At 37.8% G+C, this 19,249-nt stretch overlaps 1 protein-coding gene across 1 annotated transcript in view; it reads right to left on the bottom strand.

Moving 5' to 3' along the window:
• UCHL3 (ubiquitin C-terminal hydrolase L3) overlaps nucleotides 1-19,074 on the bottom strand; it is a 98,521-nt gene extending 79,447 nt beyond the window's left edge. Inside the window, exons 1-2 of the mRNA XM_036753346.1 lie at nucleotides 18,964-19,074; nucleotides 18,849-18,860 (exon numbers count right to left, since the gene is read on the bottom strand). Coding sequence (XP_036609241.1) covers nucleotides 18,849-18,860; nucleotides 18,964-19,005 — 54 coding nt within the window. The 5' untranslated portion in view covers nucleotides 19,006-19,074. The remainder of the gene's footprint in view (nucleotides 1-18,848; nucleotides 18,861-18,963) is intronic.
• Between the last annotated feature and the right edge of the window lie 175 nt (nucleotides 19,075-19,249).

The following is a 19,249-nucleotide window of genomic DNA, read 5'->3' as shown; positions in this document are numbered from 1 at the left end:
CCAGATGGGGAGAAGGGAGGAGTGAAGATTGACTGGTTTTGTGGCCTGGGGAAAGTCATTAAGACTTAGGCCACTAAGTATAAGGTTGATCTACTAAAACTATAGGGATTTTGATCTGCATTGCTGAAAGGTGTTCCAATACCAACAAGAAGCTTGGTGTGTTAATGTAAGTTTCACTTTATAATATCTGATCCATTATTCTAGACTATCAAAATCTTTTTTGGATCCAGACTCTTTGTCATGTCATGATGTTCCTGGACGTTATAAACCATACCATCTGCACTGTGTCTAACCTTCTCATTCTTCTCCCACAAGATCCTAGATTCTGCCTCCAGACTCTGATAAGCACCTTGTCCAGAACCAGGCCTCTAAGTCATGTCCCAGACATTTCTAAATGCTCTTGTCATGCTCCTCTCTTCCCCTTCCCCCCCTTTCATAAACCATCTTCCTTCATTAAAATGTATGCTTCTTAAGGACAGATACTGTCTACTTGCTTGTATTCGTATCCCTAGGAATTCATACAGTGCCTGGGCAGACAGTAAGCACTTAACAAATGCTTTTACTACATCTAATGTTGCATTTCGTACAATATTATGTTATTATATCTATTTATACAATAGTATTTTGTTATATCCTCCACTTCTGTCATCTGTAAACTTTAGAGAAGCATGACTTTGTTGGCATCATTTCAATCCTTGATAAAAATGCTCAGAAATACGAGGTCAAAAACAGACCCCTGAGTAACTCCACTGGAAACCTCCCTTCAAGCTGACATTGCCTTATCAAAGACCATTCTTTGGGTCAGGTCATTCAGTCAATACTGAGTCCACCTAACTAAATTGAAAGAAAAAAAATATATGTTCACATTACCTATCTGTTCTCTATACTGTTCTGTTTCAAAATCAGCTTTTCTTAAAGTTACTTATCTATAAGCCAGTTTACCACTTAATTCCATGCACCTAAAGCTATGTAAATCTTTAGGAATTCGTTGCATTGTTTCTAATATAACTGCTAATGCTCTCTCAGTAGATCTTTCCTTTAACCTTTTTACCTCTGCTCTTCTTGATCCATAAGTTTTCAGTGCATCACAGAATCAGCTCATTTTCCTTTTAAGGGTTGATATTTAAGAAATGAGACTTTCTCAACCAATGGCCATACCTATAAACAAAAGGAATCCCTACTCTAATATCATCCAGCCTTTTTCTGCTTGAAGATCTCTAAGGAGGTAGAGCCCACCACTTCTGAGAGTAGCCCATTCCAATTTTGGACAGCTCTGATCAATAGGAAATTTTTCTGGATAACAAGACTTAATTGGCCTATTTGAAGCTTCTATCCATTACTCCTGGTTTGGTTCTCTGGCATTAAACAGAACAAAATTAATACCTCTTCCATATGACAGCCCTTCAAAAACTTGAAGACAACTGTTATCTTCCCAATTGAGTCTCCTCTTCTCCAGGCTAAACACATCTAGTTCTTTCGGTCGATCTTCATGTAACATGGACACAAAGCCTTTCTCTTTCATGGCTGCCATCCTCTGGACACTTTCCAGCTTTTCAATATCTTCCTCATGCCAAAAACTCAACACAAGACTCCACATAAGGTCTGATGAGGGCCAGAATACACCCTCTCTATTCCTGGAAGCCGTGCCCCTTTTACTGTAGCCCAGCACTCAATGAGCTTTTCAAACTAAAAAGCATCATAAATAGTAAACTGATTCTGGTTAAAAATAAAATTATTTTAATACCTCTTCATTTGGGGGATGTTTATTCTAATATAGTATGGCACAAAAGTTATCTAACCTATACTCTTGAACTTCTTTTCTTTTTTAAAATAAATTATCAGATCGCTTTGGTAATTATGACTTTATAGTATAATTTGAGATCTGATAAAACAAGTAACCCTTCACATTCTTTCTTATGAATAATGCTATTATTGCTGGTTTATCTTAATATATAATGAATTAGGTTAGCATTTAGATTGTACAGAATTAAATCTATAAATCTGTGTAATAGCATGTATAGAAGATCAAGCAGAAGACTTTAAGATCTGCATTGATAGATCCAATTTCCTTACCTGAAGTTCCCTACACTACTGAAATCAAAGGTACAAACAACAAAAATACCATTTTTGTAACTACTGATTTTCGGCAGTTGGCTGAGACATTCAATTTTATCCCAATTTCTCATTCTAAATGTGTCTCTATTGTCTTTGGTTAATTTCCTATAGACAATATAAATGAGTCACATTTTTAAATCAACTTGTAACTCCTTTTATTATGATAACTACTTAATCCTTTCAGGGTATAATCTACCTTGTATTCACTAGCATTATTCTAATTCTAACCTTCACAATCAAAGTGCCTAGAACATAATATATGCTACATAAATATTAGTTATCATTATTATCATTCCCAATTACACTAAGACACACACACTAAACAGTGAACATAATTCTTAAACCTCTACAATTCAAGGTTCTCAAATTTTCAACTTTCTCACCTTTCTACCATCAAGGAACACCACCATGCTAAAGAACTGCTTGGTATTTGATTGCAAAGGAAAAGGAATAGGCATTTATGTGATTCCCCCAAGAGATCTTAAACAGCTTGAGTAAGAATTGTTTTTATTGTATTATCTGTATCCTCACTGGCTTGCATACCACCTAACAAAAGTAGGCATTGATAAATCCTTATTAAATTGAAATTCATGAAAATCAATCGATCAATAATCATTCATTACGGACCTAGTATGTACCAGACACTGGGAAAACAAAGATAAAATTAGTAACAGTCCTTGCTCCTTAAGGATCTTATATTCTAACGGGAGAAAACATGCACATTTATGGGTACGTACAAAACACACAAATAAAAAATACACAGTGAACTGGAAGGTATAGTACTAACAGTTGGAAGGCTCAGGAAAGGTCTCCTGCAGAGACTGGTGCTTGGGCAGAGTCTTGGAAGAAGGGTACAGATGAGGGAGGACATTCTTGTCATAGTAGACAATCAGTACAAAGGCACAGAGATGTAAAATAAAGCATCATGTCTGAAAGACAGCAAGAAAGTCAGTTTTGCTGGGTCATAAAGCACATGAAAGAGCATCACGGCTAATAAGATAGATTGGGGTCAGGCTGTAACATGTTCTAAATGCCAAACAGCGATGTTTATGTTTGATTTTAGAAGCAATAAGGAAACAATGGAGTTTCCCTGAGGGAAGAGGGCGTGACAGAGACCTGTACTTTGAGAAAACCATTTTGGTACTTCTGAAGAGGATGGAATAAGAGGGGGAAGATTTATTAGGAGGTTGTTGCAATAGTCTAGATAAGAAGTGAGTAGGGGGTGAATAAAGGGGACCCATGTGGCAATAAAGACAGCAAAATCTGAACTGAACGTGTGGAGTGAGGGGGTAGGGAGTGGGGGAAGCTTGTAGAGTGAAGAAAGAAGGTACAACCGGGCAGTACTGGGAGTAAGTGTAGGCGTGGCTGTGCCGGAAACAAGAACCACAATTGGTGATCATAGGGAGAGAGCTATAACCCTCTCCATGGTCAATCATATAAGAATACAACTACTAACTACTCCACAAAAATAAAAATACACCTAATAGGAGAGATACTAATTGCTCATGGTTAGCCTATGACGATATAACAAAATGGCAATGCTAGTGAAATTCATAGATTCAGGGCTATACCAAACATAACAAACTTTATGGGACTAGAAAAAAACAATAAAATGCCTGAGGGACATAATTGTATCTTTCCTTGCTTCAAAGATCATCACAGACAAAGAATGTATCACCTAGATAGATGTACGCATTAAGAGATGGCCTCTGGTAGTCCAAGCAGACCTCAGAGTCAGGAAGATCTGGGTTCAAGTCCCTCCTCTCACACATACCAGTGGTCATAAACTTTCAGTGCCTTAGGCACCTCTCTAAGACTTTATGCTACAGAGGAGGCTACAAGCTACATTGGTAGAGGGAATTTGCTTATTTAGGAGTTCACTGTACCCAAGAAATTACAGGTCCAATCTCTATCCTTACCCTTATTTCAAGAAATAAACACTTAGAAGGGTACCAATTTTACAATGAGCTCAACAACTGATAATGACGAAAGAAGTTGGCGATGGCCTTCATCATCACAGACGTGGAAAGGTAATGAGAATAAGATAAAGGAAAATAGGCACAGAAATGAAACCCTATTGTTATATTACCTACTTTTCTCATAACATTAAGATTGTACCAGCAAACCTGAAACAAAGGATTTGGGCGTTTCTCTCTGAAGAGTCAAGTATACTTATATAATTAAATAAAGTCTTGCAAAAGACAGAAAACAGGATATTCTGATCTATTAAGTAAGCTATGTTATTCATGACATACAATTAACATTATTCACATGTATATTCTAGTTGCAATGCAGCATACTAGAAAGACCACTGGACTAGGGATAGTAAGTCCTGAGATTTAATTCTGGCAATTTAATACATTAAATATATAAATTCAGGCAAATCAATATCTTTTGGTCTCTACTTTTGTTCATTTATAATACAAGGAACTCAGACGAGAAGTTAACCTTCCAGATCTAAAAATGACTGCGTATTAGGGTAACACCCAAGTACTTATGATACAATTCAGTGGTTTAACTGCTTAAGAAAAATGGTCTGTAGTGATATCACTACTAGAATTCTGCCCCAAGATCAAAGAAAGAGGAGAAGGACCCATACATACAAAAATACAGCAGCTCTTTTTGTTATGGCAAAGAATTGGAAACTAAGGAGGTACCTGTCATTTGGGGAATGGCTGAACAAGTTATGGCATATGAATGTGATAAAATACTATTGTGCTGTAAGAAATGAGCTGAAGAAGGAAATGGCAAACCATGCCAGTACTTTTACCAAGAAAATCCCAAATGGAGTCAAGAAGAGTAGGACACAATTGAAATGACCGAACAAAAACAACAAAGTAGAAGGAGAAGTACAATTTATGCTATAACATCTGTATTATAAAAATGAACCATTCTGAAGACTTGATGAAGAATGAAATAAGCAGAACCAGAGGAACAATTTATATAACAACATTATAAATACAAACAACTTTAAAGTTATTTAACTTTGATTAATAAACTATGATTAGACTTGTAACTATGATTAACACAATGGCCATTCGTAATTCCCAAGGAATTAAGAAGCATGCTATTTATCTTCTGACAGAGAGGTGATGGATTCAGGGTGGAGTGCAGAATGAGACATTTTTTTTTTGAACATAAACAGTGAGGGAATTTTTTTTTATCTGACTATGAATATTTGCTAAAAGTATTTTTTTAAAAAAAAATGGGGTGGGAAAATAGATTTCAGTTGATAAAACTTTAATTTAAAAAAAAAAAACAACCAAACAAACAGGTACTGAACACTCTGTGATGGATGGAGAATAACCTGGGGTCAATAAATAACTACAACCGGGATCTGGATTGTAAATAAGCAAAAAGCATGGAAGAAACCTGCATTTTATGAACCTTTCAATTGTGTGATCAAAGATGAGGTATGATACAGAACATCATTTCCAAAGGCAGCCTGGTGCCCTCTCATACATTACCAAGGATGCCCTCAATATGTACACGGATTATTCTCAAAGATTTTATTGAGACAGTCAAGTATACATATGTTTGATAGTTACTGATGCTTTTATAAATCACCATTTTCAGCAATATCTGTGATATTTTCTAAGCATTTGGTATCCTACCCCTCTTTCAGAAAGCTTAAGAATCAATAATCCAAACCCTCAAAATAGTATCACCTCAAGTACAGAAATGCTCTGTACTTTTTTCAAATCCAGCTGCTATTCCCATCATGGTTTTCTCTACTGCCATTTCTACTTCCTCATGCAGCACAACAGCTAAAGCAGATGTTAAGAATTCAAAAGAGTTGACTCAACTGAGACTGTTTATAGCTGATACTTAGGACAACTAACACACTACACTATACACTAAGAATTCAAAAAGATCATGACAAAAGCTATTATTATTCCAACTTACTTATATCTAATTTTTTGTGAAGAAAATCTGCTAGTAAAGCAATGTTCTATTTTTTGAGACAAACCATTCTCCGACATGTGACTTACATGTAAGTACTTATGACTAAGCCTATACTCATAGCATACCATTTTCTTAACTCTTCAATAAAATTCTAAAACCAAACATGAACAGCAGTAATGTTTGATTTCTTATTTCCCACACATATTGTGTGCTTTTCCTTGAAACATTTCTCTTGTTGTAGTTGTAGATTTCAATTATGTATATAAATTTATATATAATTATAATTATATTATTATGTATTATATACATATATGATTATATATAAAGACATATAAGTATTATAATTTCAATTATAGGTATAGATAACTTGCAAACAAATAATATATTACAGAAATAGCTTAGGTTATGTGGGGAAGAGAGTACTGCGATATGAGTGATATAAAAAGCAAAATATATCAATAAGACTGTTTTTAAAGAAAACAAGGACACTAGAAAGTGAGAAAGCAGTACAGAATGTAGATGGAAGATAAATGCCAACTAATTCTCAGAAAAGGGGAAGAAATTATTTTCTTTATCCTCTTCTCTTCTATATTGCAAGACCCTATCTCAGAAAACCTTTAGTTAGGGCTAATAAAAACCACAACTCATTTATGCAGTGTTTTAAGGCTTTAAAAACACTTTGGAAATTCAGTTACAATAAGGTTACCTAGTCATCTAAACAAGTACTTTGTTGGTTAGCCTAAGAAGCTAATACCAAATTTTAATAGTACCTCCCTGAGAATATGAAATTGATTTTCAAATAAGAATTAGAAAAGAATTCTTAGAACACAATTTATCTGTCACTTGCTGTCACTGTGTACAGCAGTAAATCTCTACGAAACCCTCTGGGAAGAAATGCCCTTATAACAAAGTCAGGGAGTTTGGGGAAAAGATCCAGTCTTCTGAATTTTGGATTAGTAGTGATTATTACCTCAGACACAGTAAGGACTCTGGCCCAGCTAAAGAGAGGGCTGAACTTCTGGGAATCCTAGGGTCTTGCCAAATGAGTCAGTTGCACTTTGCTTCTATTTCACTCAAAGGGGAAGATCATTTGACCACAACAGGCTACAGAGATAGGGCAATAACTTACCTGGAAAGAAAGAATTACTGCCTCGCTATGTGCAATGGGAAGGAAATTCGTATCATGATATTATATCATGATTCCTTTAGTGTTTCTGCCTCTGACAATGAAAATAGTCACTGAAACACACCTTTGATAAACATAACAATCTAAGAACACCACTAGACTAAGTCGTAATCAGGAAATAGAAGAAGAATCTATAGTGGGCTATTTTTCCAGTCCAAGATCACAAATTCAACCTACAGACAAAAGACCAGGGCAAGGAACTACTGAAAATGGGTGGGCCAGATCACAGGTGCTAGGCTAGCAGTGCAGGAATGGCCAGAGCTACTCAGACCCACACCAGCAGCTGGGATAAGGGGGTGATGGGGAGATGTTTTCTCAGAGGGGACCAGAATAAAGTTCAATGCCAGAATGATAAGCTAGGCCAGAAGCATGAAGCCGATTTTGGACTGTGTCCTTAGCCCAGACCAGCAACATAGGGTGAGGTCTCACAGAGGGGCTAGGAGCATGGACTCAGCATGCAGATTCCCAAACTCAGGTTCACCCAAAATAGATCAGTACAACAAGCGGAGTGAGGAGTACAGGAAGGGAAAAGGGGATGGAGTCTTTCAGAAGGGCCAGTATGGCAGCCAGCTCCCAGAGCTCTCAGCTAGGCCATCAACACCAACCTGCCCAGCGTAGAACACTGAAAGAATGCGTAAACAAAAAAAATGTAAAGGGCTATTATGATACCAGAGATGCCCAAGACACAAACTCACAAAAGAATCATTCCAAAACACCTACAAGCAAAACCTCAAGGAAAAATAAAGCTTGCCCACAAGATAATTAAAATTCCTAGAAGAAATGGTGCAAGAGTTAAAAGGACCAACAGAAATTAACGACTATATGAAACAACAAGAAATATTAAAGCAAAGTCAAGACTGAAAAAATAGAAGACAATAAAAAATGAACATTAAAGAAAGAAAAAAGTGACCAGTAAAACAAATCAAGACGAGGACTTAAGAATCACTGGATGATCTAAAAGCCATGTCCAAAACAAAAAAAGATCATGACTATCACATTTTAAAATCTCTCAAGTCAGAGGGCGACTGATTCTAAGGTCAACCTTAGAGGACAACCAGAATAGACTTTTAAAGGATGAAGTATTTGCATTCTAATAGGAAAGCAGGATGATACAAGCATTCCCTAAAACCAATATATCATAGAAAGTCAAAGACAGAGGGTCTGGGAGTGAATTTGCCTTGTTTTGGTGATCTTAAAATAACAAAGGAAAAGAAATGGGAGAAAAGATACACTTGGAAGAAAAGGTGGGGTAATTAATCTCACATAACTGTGAAACGCAAATGAAGAAGGAGTGAGTGGAAAGTCAGGCATCACAGGAACCTTACTTTCATCTAGAACACATAGTTTGGTATAGAAATACATTTAACTCAAAAGGGAAACAGTAAGAAAAAGGGGGAGAGTGAAAGCGGGGGAAGACAGAATCCCAAGAAGTGATTCATCATAACCAAAACAAACCCTAAATTCAGAAGTGGATATATGAAGAGGAGTTTAAGAGGAAAGAAAGGGTAAGAATTTTTAGTGTGGTCTTGGTTAGGGACAAAGAAGAGAGGCTGGAGAGTAGAAACTGCATCAACTGCAGAGCACTGGTGCTGAGCACACTCCTGTTTGATGTTTCTCTTCTACATAAAGAAAGAGTAGGAAGCAGAGAGAGAAAAATGACAGAATGGAGGGAAATACGTAAAATTAACAAGTTTTTGAGGGGCTTCTGAGAACAGAGCCAAGATGGCAAAGTAGAGGAAGCACTATAGCCACGTTTTCCCAACATTACCCTCCAAACAACTTTAAAATAACGCATCAAATTGAATTGTGGGGCAGCAAAACCAAAAAAAGGTTGGGGTGAGATATATTTCCAGTGAAAGTCAACTTGGGATGTGTCAGTGTCTGTGGTACTGGGGCAGGGGTTGACCCAGGAACACATGTGGAAACAGCACTAGCTATAGGACTCAGCAACAGTAGTAGCAGAAGCTTTAGGAGTTCTCAGCCCAGAGACAGTAAGAGGATTGGGCAACTGGTCAGAAAAAGATTACGGGGGACTGGACCCCTGTGCTAGCACTCAGCACAGGATTGGGCACTGTTTAGTAACTCTATTATCCATACCCTGCCCAGTTCCAGGGTGAAGAGGAATGTTTTTGGTCTCAAGGAAGCAGAGGACCTAAGGAGTAGTAGCGCTTTCAGTCCCCAGGGAGCAGGGGCCCTGAGAAGTAGTAGCATTTTCAGTGGCAAAGGATCAGTAGCCATTCCTGGGTAAGCACCAGAGCTCAAAAAAGGACAGCAGTGACTACATCTCTCCCCAGACCACACCACCTTGGAAACACCAAAAACTTGAAAACACCCAGAGCTAATTGAAAACAAAATCACCAAAAAAGCTTAAAGCTTGGGACATCTCTTTCTCCCCTTTCTCTCCAGCATCCTGGGAACAGACCCCCATTTTAACATAAAGTATCAAGTCAAGAAATAGTCTAGAAAAAATGGGCAAAGAAAAAGCCTAAACATAAAAATCTACTATGGTGACAGGGAAGATCAAGACACAAACTCAGAAGAATACAAAGAAGTCAAAACATCTACAAGCAAAATGTAGAAGAAAAAAGAATGTGAAATGGACACAGGCACAACAAGAATTGCCAAAAGAGCTAAAAAATGACCTTCAAAAATGTTGTACAGGAAAAATTAGGGAAAGAAATTGTAGTGATGCAAGAAATAATAATGAATAGACAATTAACAACTTATTTAAAAAAAAAAGATTATGTTACAATGATCTAAAACAGGGCTGTCCAACTTTAGGTTATCTTTGGGCCCCATTAAAATAAAATAATTATTTGAGGGTGACACCCAGAGTAAAAAATACAGTACACTAATAGAAAGTGGGGGAATACATGTTATCAATATGACAGGCAAAGACTAGAAGTGTGAAAGCAAACACAAAACAACAAAGTGACAACACAATAGCATAAAGGTAGGTGCATACTGACTAGTCTGCACGGTAGAGATGGAACAATTCCATGCGATATGTTCCGTCCATAATGCTGCTTAAAAACACCAAAGAAAATTAACATCAATGAGATTATTAGTGATGGAATTTTAAAAATCTAATATGCATTCCATGCAAATTATTATTTTATTTTTTCGTGAAAATTAAAATCCATAGGCAGGCCACACAAAATCACACTGTGGGCCACATGCGGCCTGGGGCCGCATTTCGGACAGCCCTGATCTAAAAGAAAACCCAACAACCCAATGGATGGGCAAGAAACAGGATGTACTAGGAGAAGGGGGAAGAGAGAGGAAGAATAGGGAAAATTATCTCACATAAAAGAGGTACAAGAAAGAGCCTTTATAGTGGAGAAGAAAATATAAAGGAGGCAATGCTTGAACCGTACTGTCATCTGAACTGGTTCAAAGAGGGAAGACTATATATACACACTCTAAAGAAATCTACCTCAGGGGCAGCTAGGAGGCACAGTGGATAGAGCACTGGCCCTGGAGTCAGGAGAACCTGAGTTCAAATCTAGCCTCAGGCACCTACTAGCTGTGTGACGCTAGCCAAGTCACTTAACCTCGATTGCCAATGGAAGGAAGGAAGGAAGGAAGGAAACAAGAAAATCTGACCCAGCCAGGAAGTAAGAGGGGAAGGGGACAAGGGAAAGTTGAGAGGAAAGGAAGATTGGGGAGGCAGTGGTTAGAAGCAAAACAGACTTTTGAGGAGGGACAGGGTTAAAAGAGAGAAGAAAGGATAAACAGAAGGAAATAGGAAAGAGGAAAATGCACAATTAGTAATCATAAGTTGAATGTGAATGGGATGGCATTCACCCATTGAACAGAACAGATAAGCAACCAGAATCCAACAATAAGCTGTTTACAAGAAACACACTTGAAACATAAATACACACAGAGTTGGAGCGGAATCTATTACCTTCCACTGAAGTAGAAAGGCAAAGGGAGCAATCACAAAACAAAAGCAAAAGCAGACTTAATTCAAAGAAATACGCAGGGAAACTTCATTTTGTTAAAAGGCACCATAGGCAATGGAGTAATATCAATACTAAACATATATGCACCAAATGGCAAAGCACCCAGATTCTTAAAGTTAAAGGAGTTACAGGAGAAAAGAGACAGTAAAACTATACTAGTGGGAGACCACAACTTCCCCCGATCAGAGCTAAATAAATCTAACCAGAAAATAATTAAATTAAAAAGTTAAGGAGATGAAAAGAATTTTAGAAAAGTTAGACATGATAGACCTCTAGAGGAAACTGAATGGGAATAGAAAGGAGTCTACCTTTTTTCTCAGCCATATGCGGCACCTTCACAAAAACTCACTATTTATTAGGACATAAACGCCTCACAAATAAATGCAGAAAAGCAGAAATATTAAATGCACCCTTTTCCTATCATAATGCAATTTTACATTCAGTAAGTGGCTATGGAAGTATAGATTAAAAATTAACTGGAAACTAAATAATCTAATCCTAAAGAATGAGTTGGTCAAAGAACATATCACAGAAACAATCAATAATTTCATCAAAGATAATGACAACAATGAGACAACACAACACACAAAAATTTATGGGATGAAGCCAAAGCAGTACTTAGGGGGAAATTTAGATCTCTAAATGCTCATATAAATAAAATAGAGAAAGAGAAAATCAATAAATTGAGCATGCAGTTGATTTTCTGAACACAAAGGTAGGTTCATCCTTATTAAAAATTATCTTATTAGATGCACTTTTATTGCAACCTGTTGAAATCTTTCTCAATTCTGATTCTGTCATTCAAAAGATTAGCTCTTATTCTCAGCTTCCTACAATCTACAAATCTAAAAAATTCAAACTATGCCTTCATCAAAATTATTAAGAAAAATGTTCAATAGAACAAGAACAAAAATTAAGAGTACTAGAGATCTCATAAATACTGACATCTAGTCATTCAATACAGAAATCACCTAAACATAACATTCATTCCACCTTTCTCTATTTTGTCCACAAGAATATCATGAGCCCATTAAATGTCTTCCTGAAATCCAATTATATTGTCTATGGAATTTCCTTGGTCTACCAGTCTAGCAACACTGTCAAAAAGACAAGAAGAGGTCAGTCTGGTATAACTTGTTCTTTAATTAAACTATGCTGGCTCATAAGTGATCATTGCTTCCTTTTCCGAGGGTCCATAATAATAAGGGTCCTTTTAATAATCCATTCTAAAGTTTTAACAGCAATCAATTCTACCATTTAAAGAATCCCTTTTCCCCTTTCTGAATATTGGGATGGCATTTACCTTTCTCCAGTAGTACAGCAAAAATCTCTCATATTTCATGATTTCTTAAACATCACCAACAGCTCAGCATTGACACATATATACAATTTCTTTCAACTTCCTGGTATGCATAGTCCATTCAGACTTGATGACTTGAAATCACTAAAAGTCATATGGTGCTCTATCACTTCATTTATCTGAAGTTTAAACTAACTGTTAACCATTTTTGTTTTATGACGGACATTGTTCCAGGTAAGAAAAACAGAAGCAAAATAGTTGAGTAATACTGGATTCTTTCTGCCATTAACCTCACTCAATCAATCCCAGACAACATACCTATCCTTTGTTTAATCTTCAACACAACTTTAAAAGACAACTTTTTAATGACCTCAGCATTTAATACAAGCCTCAGGATAATTCTGGGTCTGTTTCTTACCTGTTTAAAAAACCATGCCACTTCTTTTGTATTCATTCCCAGTTACCTATCCTTGTTTCCATCGTCCGTACATCAATTTTAAGAGTTGTTCAATGTGTTCTTTGTGCAGCCCTAATAGTTTCTTCAGACAAGTAGCCCTTTTCTTTCTCAATCATTTGTTTTCATTAGTAAGAATTTCCTTCCTCAGCACATCCCATTTCTCCTCAGTCAACTTACCTTACAGGATCTTATAATACGCAATCTTATCTATCCTTTCTCTGAACTCTGAGACTCAGCCTCCCAAGTCTAGGACGGGTGCTAGCCTATGGTTTGTTTTTTGTTTTTTGTTTGTTTTTTTTTTTTTAAACAGGGAACCTTTAAATGGGATTTTCATTTCCTACCAAGCTTCCTATCACCAACTAGTTTGGAATCAAGTCCAGAACAGCACTTCCCTTTGTGATTTCACTTATCAGAACATGGAAGAAATGATCCTCAAGGCAAGTTAATTTCTCAGCTGGCTAAACGAATTGTTTTAAAAAGACCACTCCAACATACAGATGAACAGATAGTTTAAGCACTCCGCCCCCATCACTACTGTATCACATCTGTGCCAGCTCTGTGTTTTCTTCCCAGAACTCATCATCTGGGTGATCTGTAACATTATTTCCACTACGGTATCACTTGTTTATCTTTTATACCCTCACTCAAATATTCTCTAACAATCTTCCCTCAAGAATTTCCATATAAAATTCTGTCTTTATTGGCCATGTTTTATATCTAATCTGTTCCTTCTAAGAAGTGACTGCCTAGTGCCAAACTGTAGTCAGTTACCTACCATGCAGAATTTGCCTCCCTTGTTCCAAGACCTCTACTTCACATTGTTACACAAAATCTATGCATCTGTGCATAAACTGCCAAGCCATATTGCTGCCCTTTTTTCTGGATATTATCCTGTATAAATTACTGTGAATCTCCACTGCTCTTCAAATTACTATGCTGTATCTGCCATGCATCTACTACACTCGATAAGATCTGTATCTTTTCTACCTGGTTTAGCAGTTATATCTAGACAGTTTTCTTCCCCCTCCAATTTCAGTTTTCAGCACTTAATTAGGAAGAAAAAAAAGCAGCAGCTCATATCAAGTGGTGACTTTCAATAAATCATTAAGTGGTAACTTTCAGGCCATGTCCCTAGTATCAAGAACAATTCCACCCCTCTAATCTTTAGAGCAGGAAGGGTAAACAAGATGAGGAAGGCTTGAAGCCAAAGATTAGCAAAAAGATTCTAGGAGAGCCCCTACCTATTCTAAATTAATTTCTGTAGAATTCACTCAACACGATTTATTATATGCCAAACACTTTGCTACACACTAGAAGAAAGGCTAAGATAATTAACACATGATCCCTGCCCTAATTTATAATTTATTAACAGGGAATAAAATACATAGACAAATATGCAGTACTATGCAGAATATAAAAGAGGTCCTAAGCAAGATGACAAAACAATAAAGATTATTTCTGATTAAGTAATTAGAGAGGCTTAGTGAAAGAAATAGCATTTGATAGATGGGCAAAATTTCAAAAGACAAAGATGGGGAAGGGTAGCCCAAAGGAAATGGCATGGAAAAAAAAATCAGAAACCATTCTAGAAAGCAATCTAGTATTATGAACAAAAATTCACTAAACCATGCATACTGTTGGACTCAATGATATCACTACTAGAGTTATAACAGAAAGATCAAATAAAGATAAAAGGATTCACATACACAAAAATATTTATAGCAGCTCATTTGTTTTTGATGGCAAAGAACTGGAAACTAAAGAGATATCCATCAGTTGGGAAATGGCTGGACAAATTATGGTAGATGGATATAATAGAACACTATGACGAAAGAGACAATTCAGAAAAAAAACCTGCAGCAGAACCAGGAGAGCAATTTATATAAAACAACAAGACTATAAAGACAAACTATAAAAAGAGAAGAACGCTAATCAACACAATGACCAACAATTTCAGAGTATGGTTGACGAAGCGCGCTACTCACCTCTCAACAAACTCAGGGTACAGGATGAGACATATTTGGAAGGAATCTGTTTTCTTTGGTTACGCGTATTTGCTATAAGAATTTTGGCAGCGAGGCAGCGCAGTGGGTAGAGTGCAGGGTCTTAAGTCAGACAAGTTCAAATCCAGCCTCATACACTTACTAGGTGTATAACCCCTGGATAAGTCGCCTGTCTGCTTCAGTTTTCCCATCTGTAATATGGGGATAACAATAGCATCTACTTCCCAGGGCTGCTGTGAGCATCAAAGGAGGTAATTATTGTAGTGCACCTGGCACAGTTCTTGATAAAAAAGTAAGCATTATATAAATGTTGGCAATTATTTTTCTAAATTTCAAAAAAAAAAAGAGAGAGGAAAACATTAAACTACATAAAGGACAGACAGTAGTCTAGCTTGGTTGAAATGGATTATACATAGAAGGGAAAAGTACGAAATAAGGTTAGAAAATGTAGGGAGGTGCCAGAGTGTTTCAGGCTTTGCATGCTAGGCTAGTTTTTCCTTTACTTAGTAGGCAATAAGCAAGAATGATATGTTCATATCTGAGCATAAGGAAGTTAATTTTGTAATTACACAGAATAGACAGGTAGGAAATACTAAAGACAGGGAGACGAGTTATCAGGCTTTTACAGTACGTCACACAAGGATGGCAGTAATCTAGAGAAATTATGGGGGTAGAATAACAGGACTTGGGAACTCACTGGATGTGAGAGGTAAGAAAGGGGAGTCAAAAATAACACTTGAGGAATTTTACATGGGCGAAGAAAAACAAAAGAATATTAAATGAATTTAAGTCTCAAGACCTATAGTAGTTGCAACACAGAATTTGGAGAAAACTTGAAGACATGACGTTTCTTTTAAACTAGTTGGAAATCTTTGAGGTATGAGAAAACTGGACAAGTCGAATGCTGACAAACCATGCCTGGACTTTGACAAGACATTTACCACAATCTCTTTAGGATGATGATCTGTGAGCACAAGGAGACAAGGGAGCTGAACGAGAACATATAGCAGGTTGATTTGTAGCAACTGAACAACACGCACAAAGGGTATCAAATGACTGATGTCCATCCAGAAAGAAATATCCAGTGTGCCACAAATCCCTGACCTTAGTCTGATTCTCTCAAACCTTTTTATCAAAATCTCAGATAAAGCAACAGAGAGCATGCTCTATAAATCTTAGGCCAACATGAAGTAAAGGGAATAGCTAATAAAGTAGGTTGAAAAAAATCAGGATTCAAAAGTTCTAAGAGTAAAAATAGTGTGAAATTAACAAGGACAAAGTCCCACATTTATATTTTTCAAATTAACTACACAAATACAAAATGAGGAAAACTGACAATGGTAGTTTATATGAAAAAGACCTGGTAGTTTTGGTGGACCATCAAGTGGAAAAGGTAAAGCGTTCAAAACTAAACAAAATGTAATGTTGCATTAATAGAAGTTTTCCGTCCTACGCAAGATAAATGAAAGTCCACCTTTGCTCTACACTGGCCATGGCACATCTGGAATATTATGATCAAATAAGATCAAAAAGCATCTATTAAGCACCTACTAAGTTCCAGGCACTGTTCTAAGCCCTGGAGAAACATAGAAAGGCCAAAACAAAAAACAAACCAGTCTATGCTCTTACAATCTAACAGGAGAACGCATGCAAACAACTATGTACAGACAAGGTATATACAAGATAAACTGGAGATAATTTCAGACGGAAGGAACTAAGATTATGATGGACTGGGAAAGCCCTCTTGCAGAAGGTGGAACTTGAGTTGAGATTTGAAGAAAGCCAATGAAGCAAGGAGGCAGAGATGGTGAGGGGATAGTCCATGAACTTGCCTAGGGTATGGAGCAAGAAACAGCACAGAGGTCAGTGTTACTGGATCACAGAGTATATGAGAATGAATAAGATCAGTTCTGAACACACATTAAGCGACATTTAAAAACTGGAGGATTTCCATTAAGGAGTGACTTGGATTGTGATGGGCCAAAAAATATTATATGAAGATGGTTTAAAAACTGAGGGTTTTTTATCTAGGTCATAAAAAGACTTTGTGAGGAATACAGTCCCTATTTTTATTTGAAAGTATGCCATGTGAATTAAGAGTCTATAGTTGTATGTAGCAGACCTAACAGGCAGATCTTGTCAACACAAATACAATTACCAGCTGTTCAAAAACAGCAGTTCTGACATTTGCACATGTAGATTAAAGAAATGATCACAAATAATTCTGGAAAAAATTGACCACTACTAGCCCATTCCCCTGAACTAGAAGCACATTTACCCAACAGTGGCATTTGGGGCAAAATAAGCCAGTATCAGGCTTCCCAGTCTGATATTTATTCAACCACACATCTTTTCCCATCAGGTTTATTTTCCCAAAGTTATAACCTTGTTACAGAATGAAGACATTTTATAAGTAAGATCACCTAGGAACAAAGTCCAGCGTTAACTATATGACATAAAACTGTTCAGAAGTTATATAATCATACCAATAAGAAGCCTTATGACTAAAAAACAGTTTCACACTGAATCTTGACTAGCACATTAAAATCAGTAATGTCAAGGAATGATTCTTGCTGTAATTTATAAATCAAAAGTTTATTTCCATATTCTAGCCTTGTCATGAAAAAAAGACAGAAATACAAAATTGCAGCTTTGTAGTATTTCTAAATTTCTATGAACTAGGAATTTCAATAGCTATGGAACGCTGGGTTAGAATAGGTTTGAAGTAAAAAGTTATATGCTGGATACTGTGCTGATTCAGAACAGAAAAACAACCCTTTTTAAATTTTTTTTCCTAGATAACCTATATATAAATGCCTTCAAGAAAAAAAAATTATGTTTTTTAAAAAATCCACCCATTGGAACTGTTTCAAACAGGGGTTTCGAAAGGAGATAATTTGGTGAGGATATTTTGCAAAATATATTCTAAACGTTTTTATATATAATTTCTAAGGAAATAAAATTTCTGAATACTTCGACTATTTGACATCAGAAAACAAAAGTTAAGATGCATGAAAGTGGGCAACATAAAATTCATGTATTTGGTGACATTCACAAATAAAGATGCATGGCTTCAAATAACACCAGAAAATTATTGTTTAGTGCACTAGAACTGTGGAGTTGAGCGGTTTAAAAATGATTTTACACCCCTAACATAAAACAACAGTCTAATTTGGAGTAAAGGGCAAAAAACCACTTTCCGACCACCTCTTCGAGGAGCCAAACACGGCCTTTGCTTCTCAGACTTTACACGCACCGGGGTCGTTTTCTGATACCACCCTACTCCACGCTGAGTTCACAGCTCCAAGTCCTCATTCCTTGAATCAGTAAGAAAGGGGGTGGGGCAGCCTCCAAGAACAGACTGGTTTTCAATTAAGAATTAGTAAGAAGGCGCAAAAGCTAAATTTACCAGATTAGAAATTTGGAAAGAGAGAAGTGGGGCGGAGCGGAAAACAAGGTGTGTCGATGAGGGCACGGGAAGATGATGGGGGAAGGTGATTTCACCGGGCTGGAGGTGACTCAGGAGGGGAGTTTACAGGCTTGCACTCTGGAAGAGTGGAAAACTCATTCCCCCTCCTCCAAGAAATGCATTTAAAGAGAATGATGGACTCCCACCCTAGCAAGGGGTCATGAGGGGCGGAGGGAGGGAGGGAGATCATAGCTGAGGGGTGGACAGGAGAAGGTAGGCTATGGGAAGAGAGGCCGAAGCCGGGGAGTGAAGGCAGGGGCCCGGTCACTGCCAAGATCAAGGAGAGGGGCGGGAGAGGCTGGAAAGAGGAGCCTCCGGGGACTACCAGCGGGTGGAGGCCTCGGCGGAACGAAGTCCAGACCACTGGGGGAGGCGTGGAGCAACCTGGAGGCAGGGCGGGCGACGGACGAAGCACTCGAGGCTCCCCGGCTACAACTCACTCACCTGGTTGGTGACCTGAAACGGAAAAAAGAAAGCATGGTTCAGGGATCCATTGCTCGGGCTTCCGGGCCACCGCCGCCCGACCCGACCCGTCCAGCCCCGCCAGCCAGCCGCTCACCTCGGGATTGGCCTCCAGAGGCAGCCAACGGTGACTCTCCATGGCCGGTTCGCTTAGGTTTCAGCTCAGGCTCCCGGCTCCAGCTCTGACAGCCACAGGCGCCCTCGAGGCTTCCGCCCCCGCGCCTCTTGACCCGGGGCCAGCCCAACCCACCCCCGTCGTGGGGAGGGGAATGGAGAGGAACGAGCCTGGGCTATGCAAGCCTCTCGCCCCCAGTCTTGATTCCTTGCGCGGCTTCCCGGTCTGAGCTAAATTATCAACTGCAACCAAGTCCGAAAGGAAAGGT

Source organism: Trichosurus vulpecula, chromosome 4 (assembly GCF_011100635.1).
Source record: "Trichosurus vulpecula isolate mTriVul1 chromosome 4, mTriVul1.pri, whole genome shotgun sequence".
Classification (NCBI taxonomy): Eukaryota; Metazoa; Chordata; class Mammalia; order Diprotodontia; family Phalangeridae; genus Trichosurus; species Trichosurus vulpecula.
The sequence above is the reverse complement of the archived record's forward strand: the minus strand, read 5'-3'. Positions and strand labels throughout refer to the sequence as shown.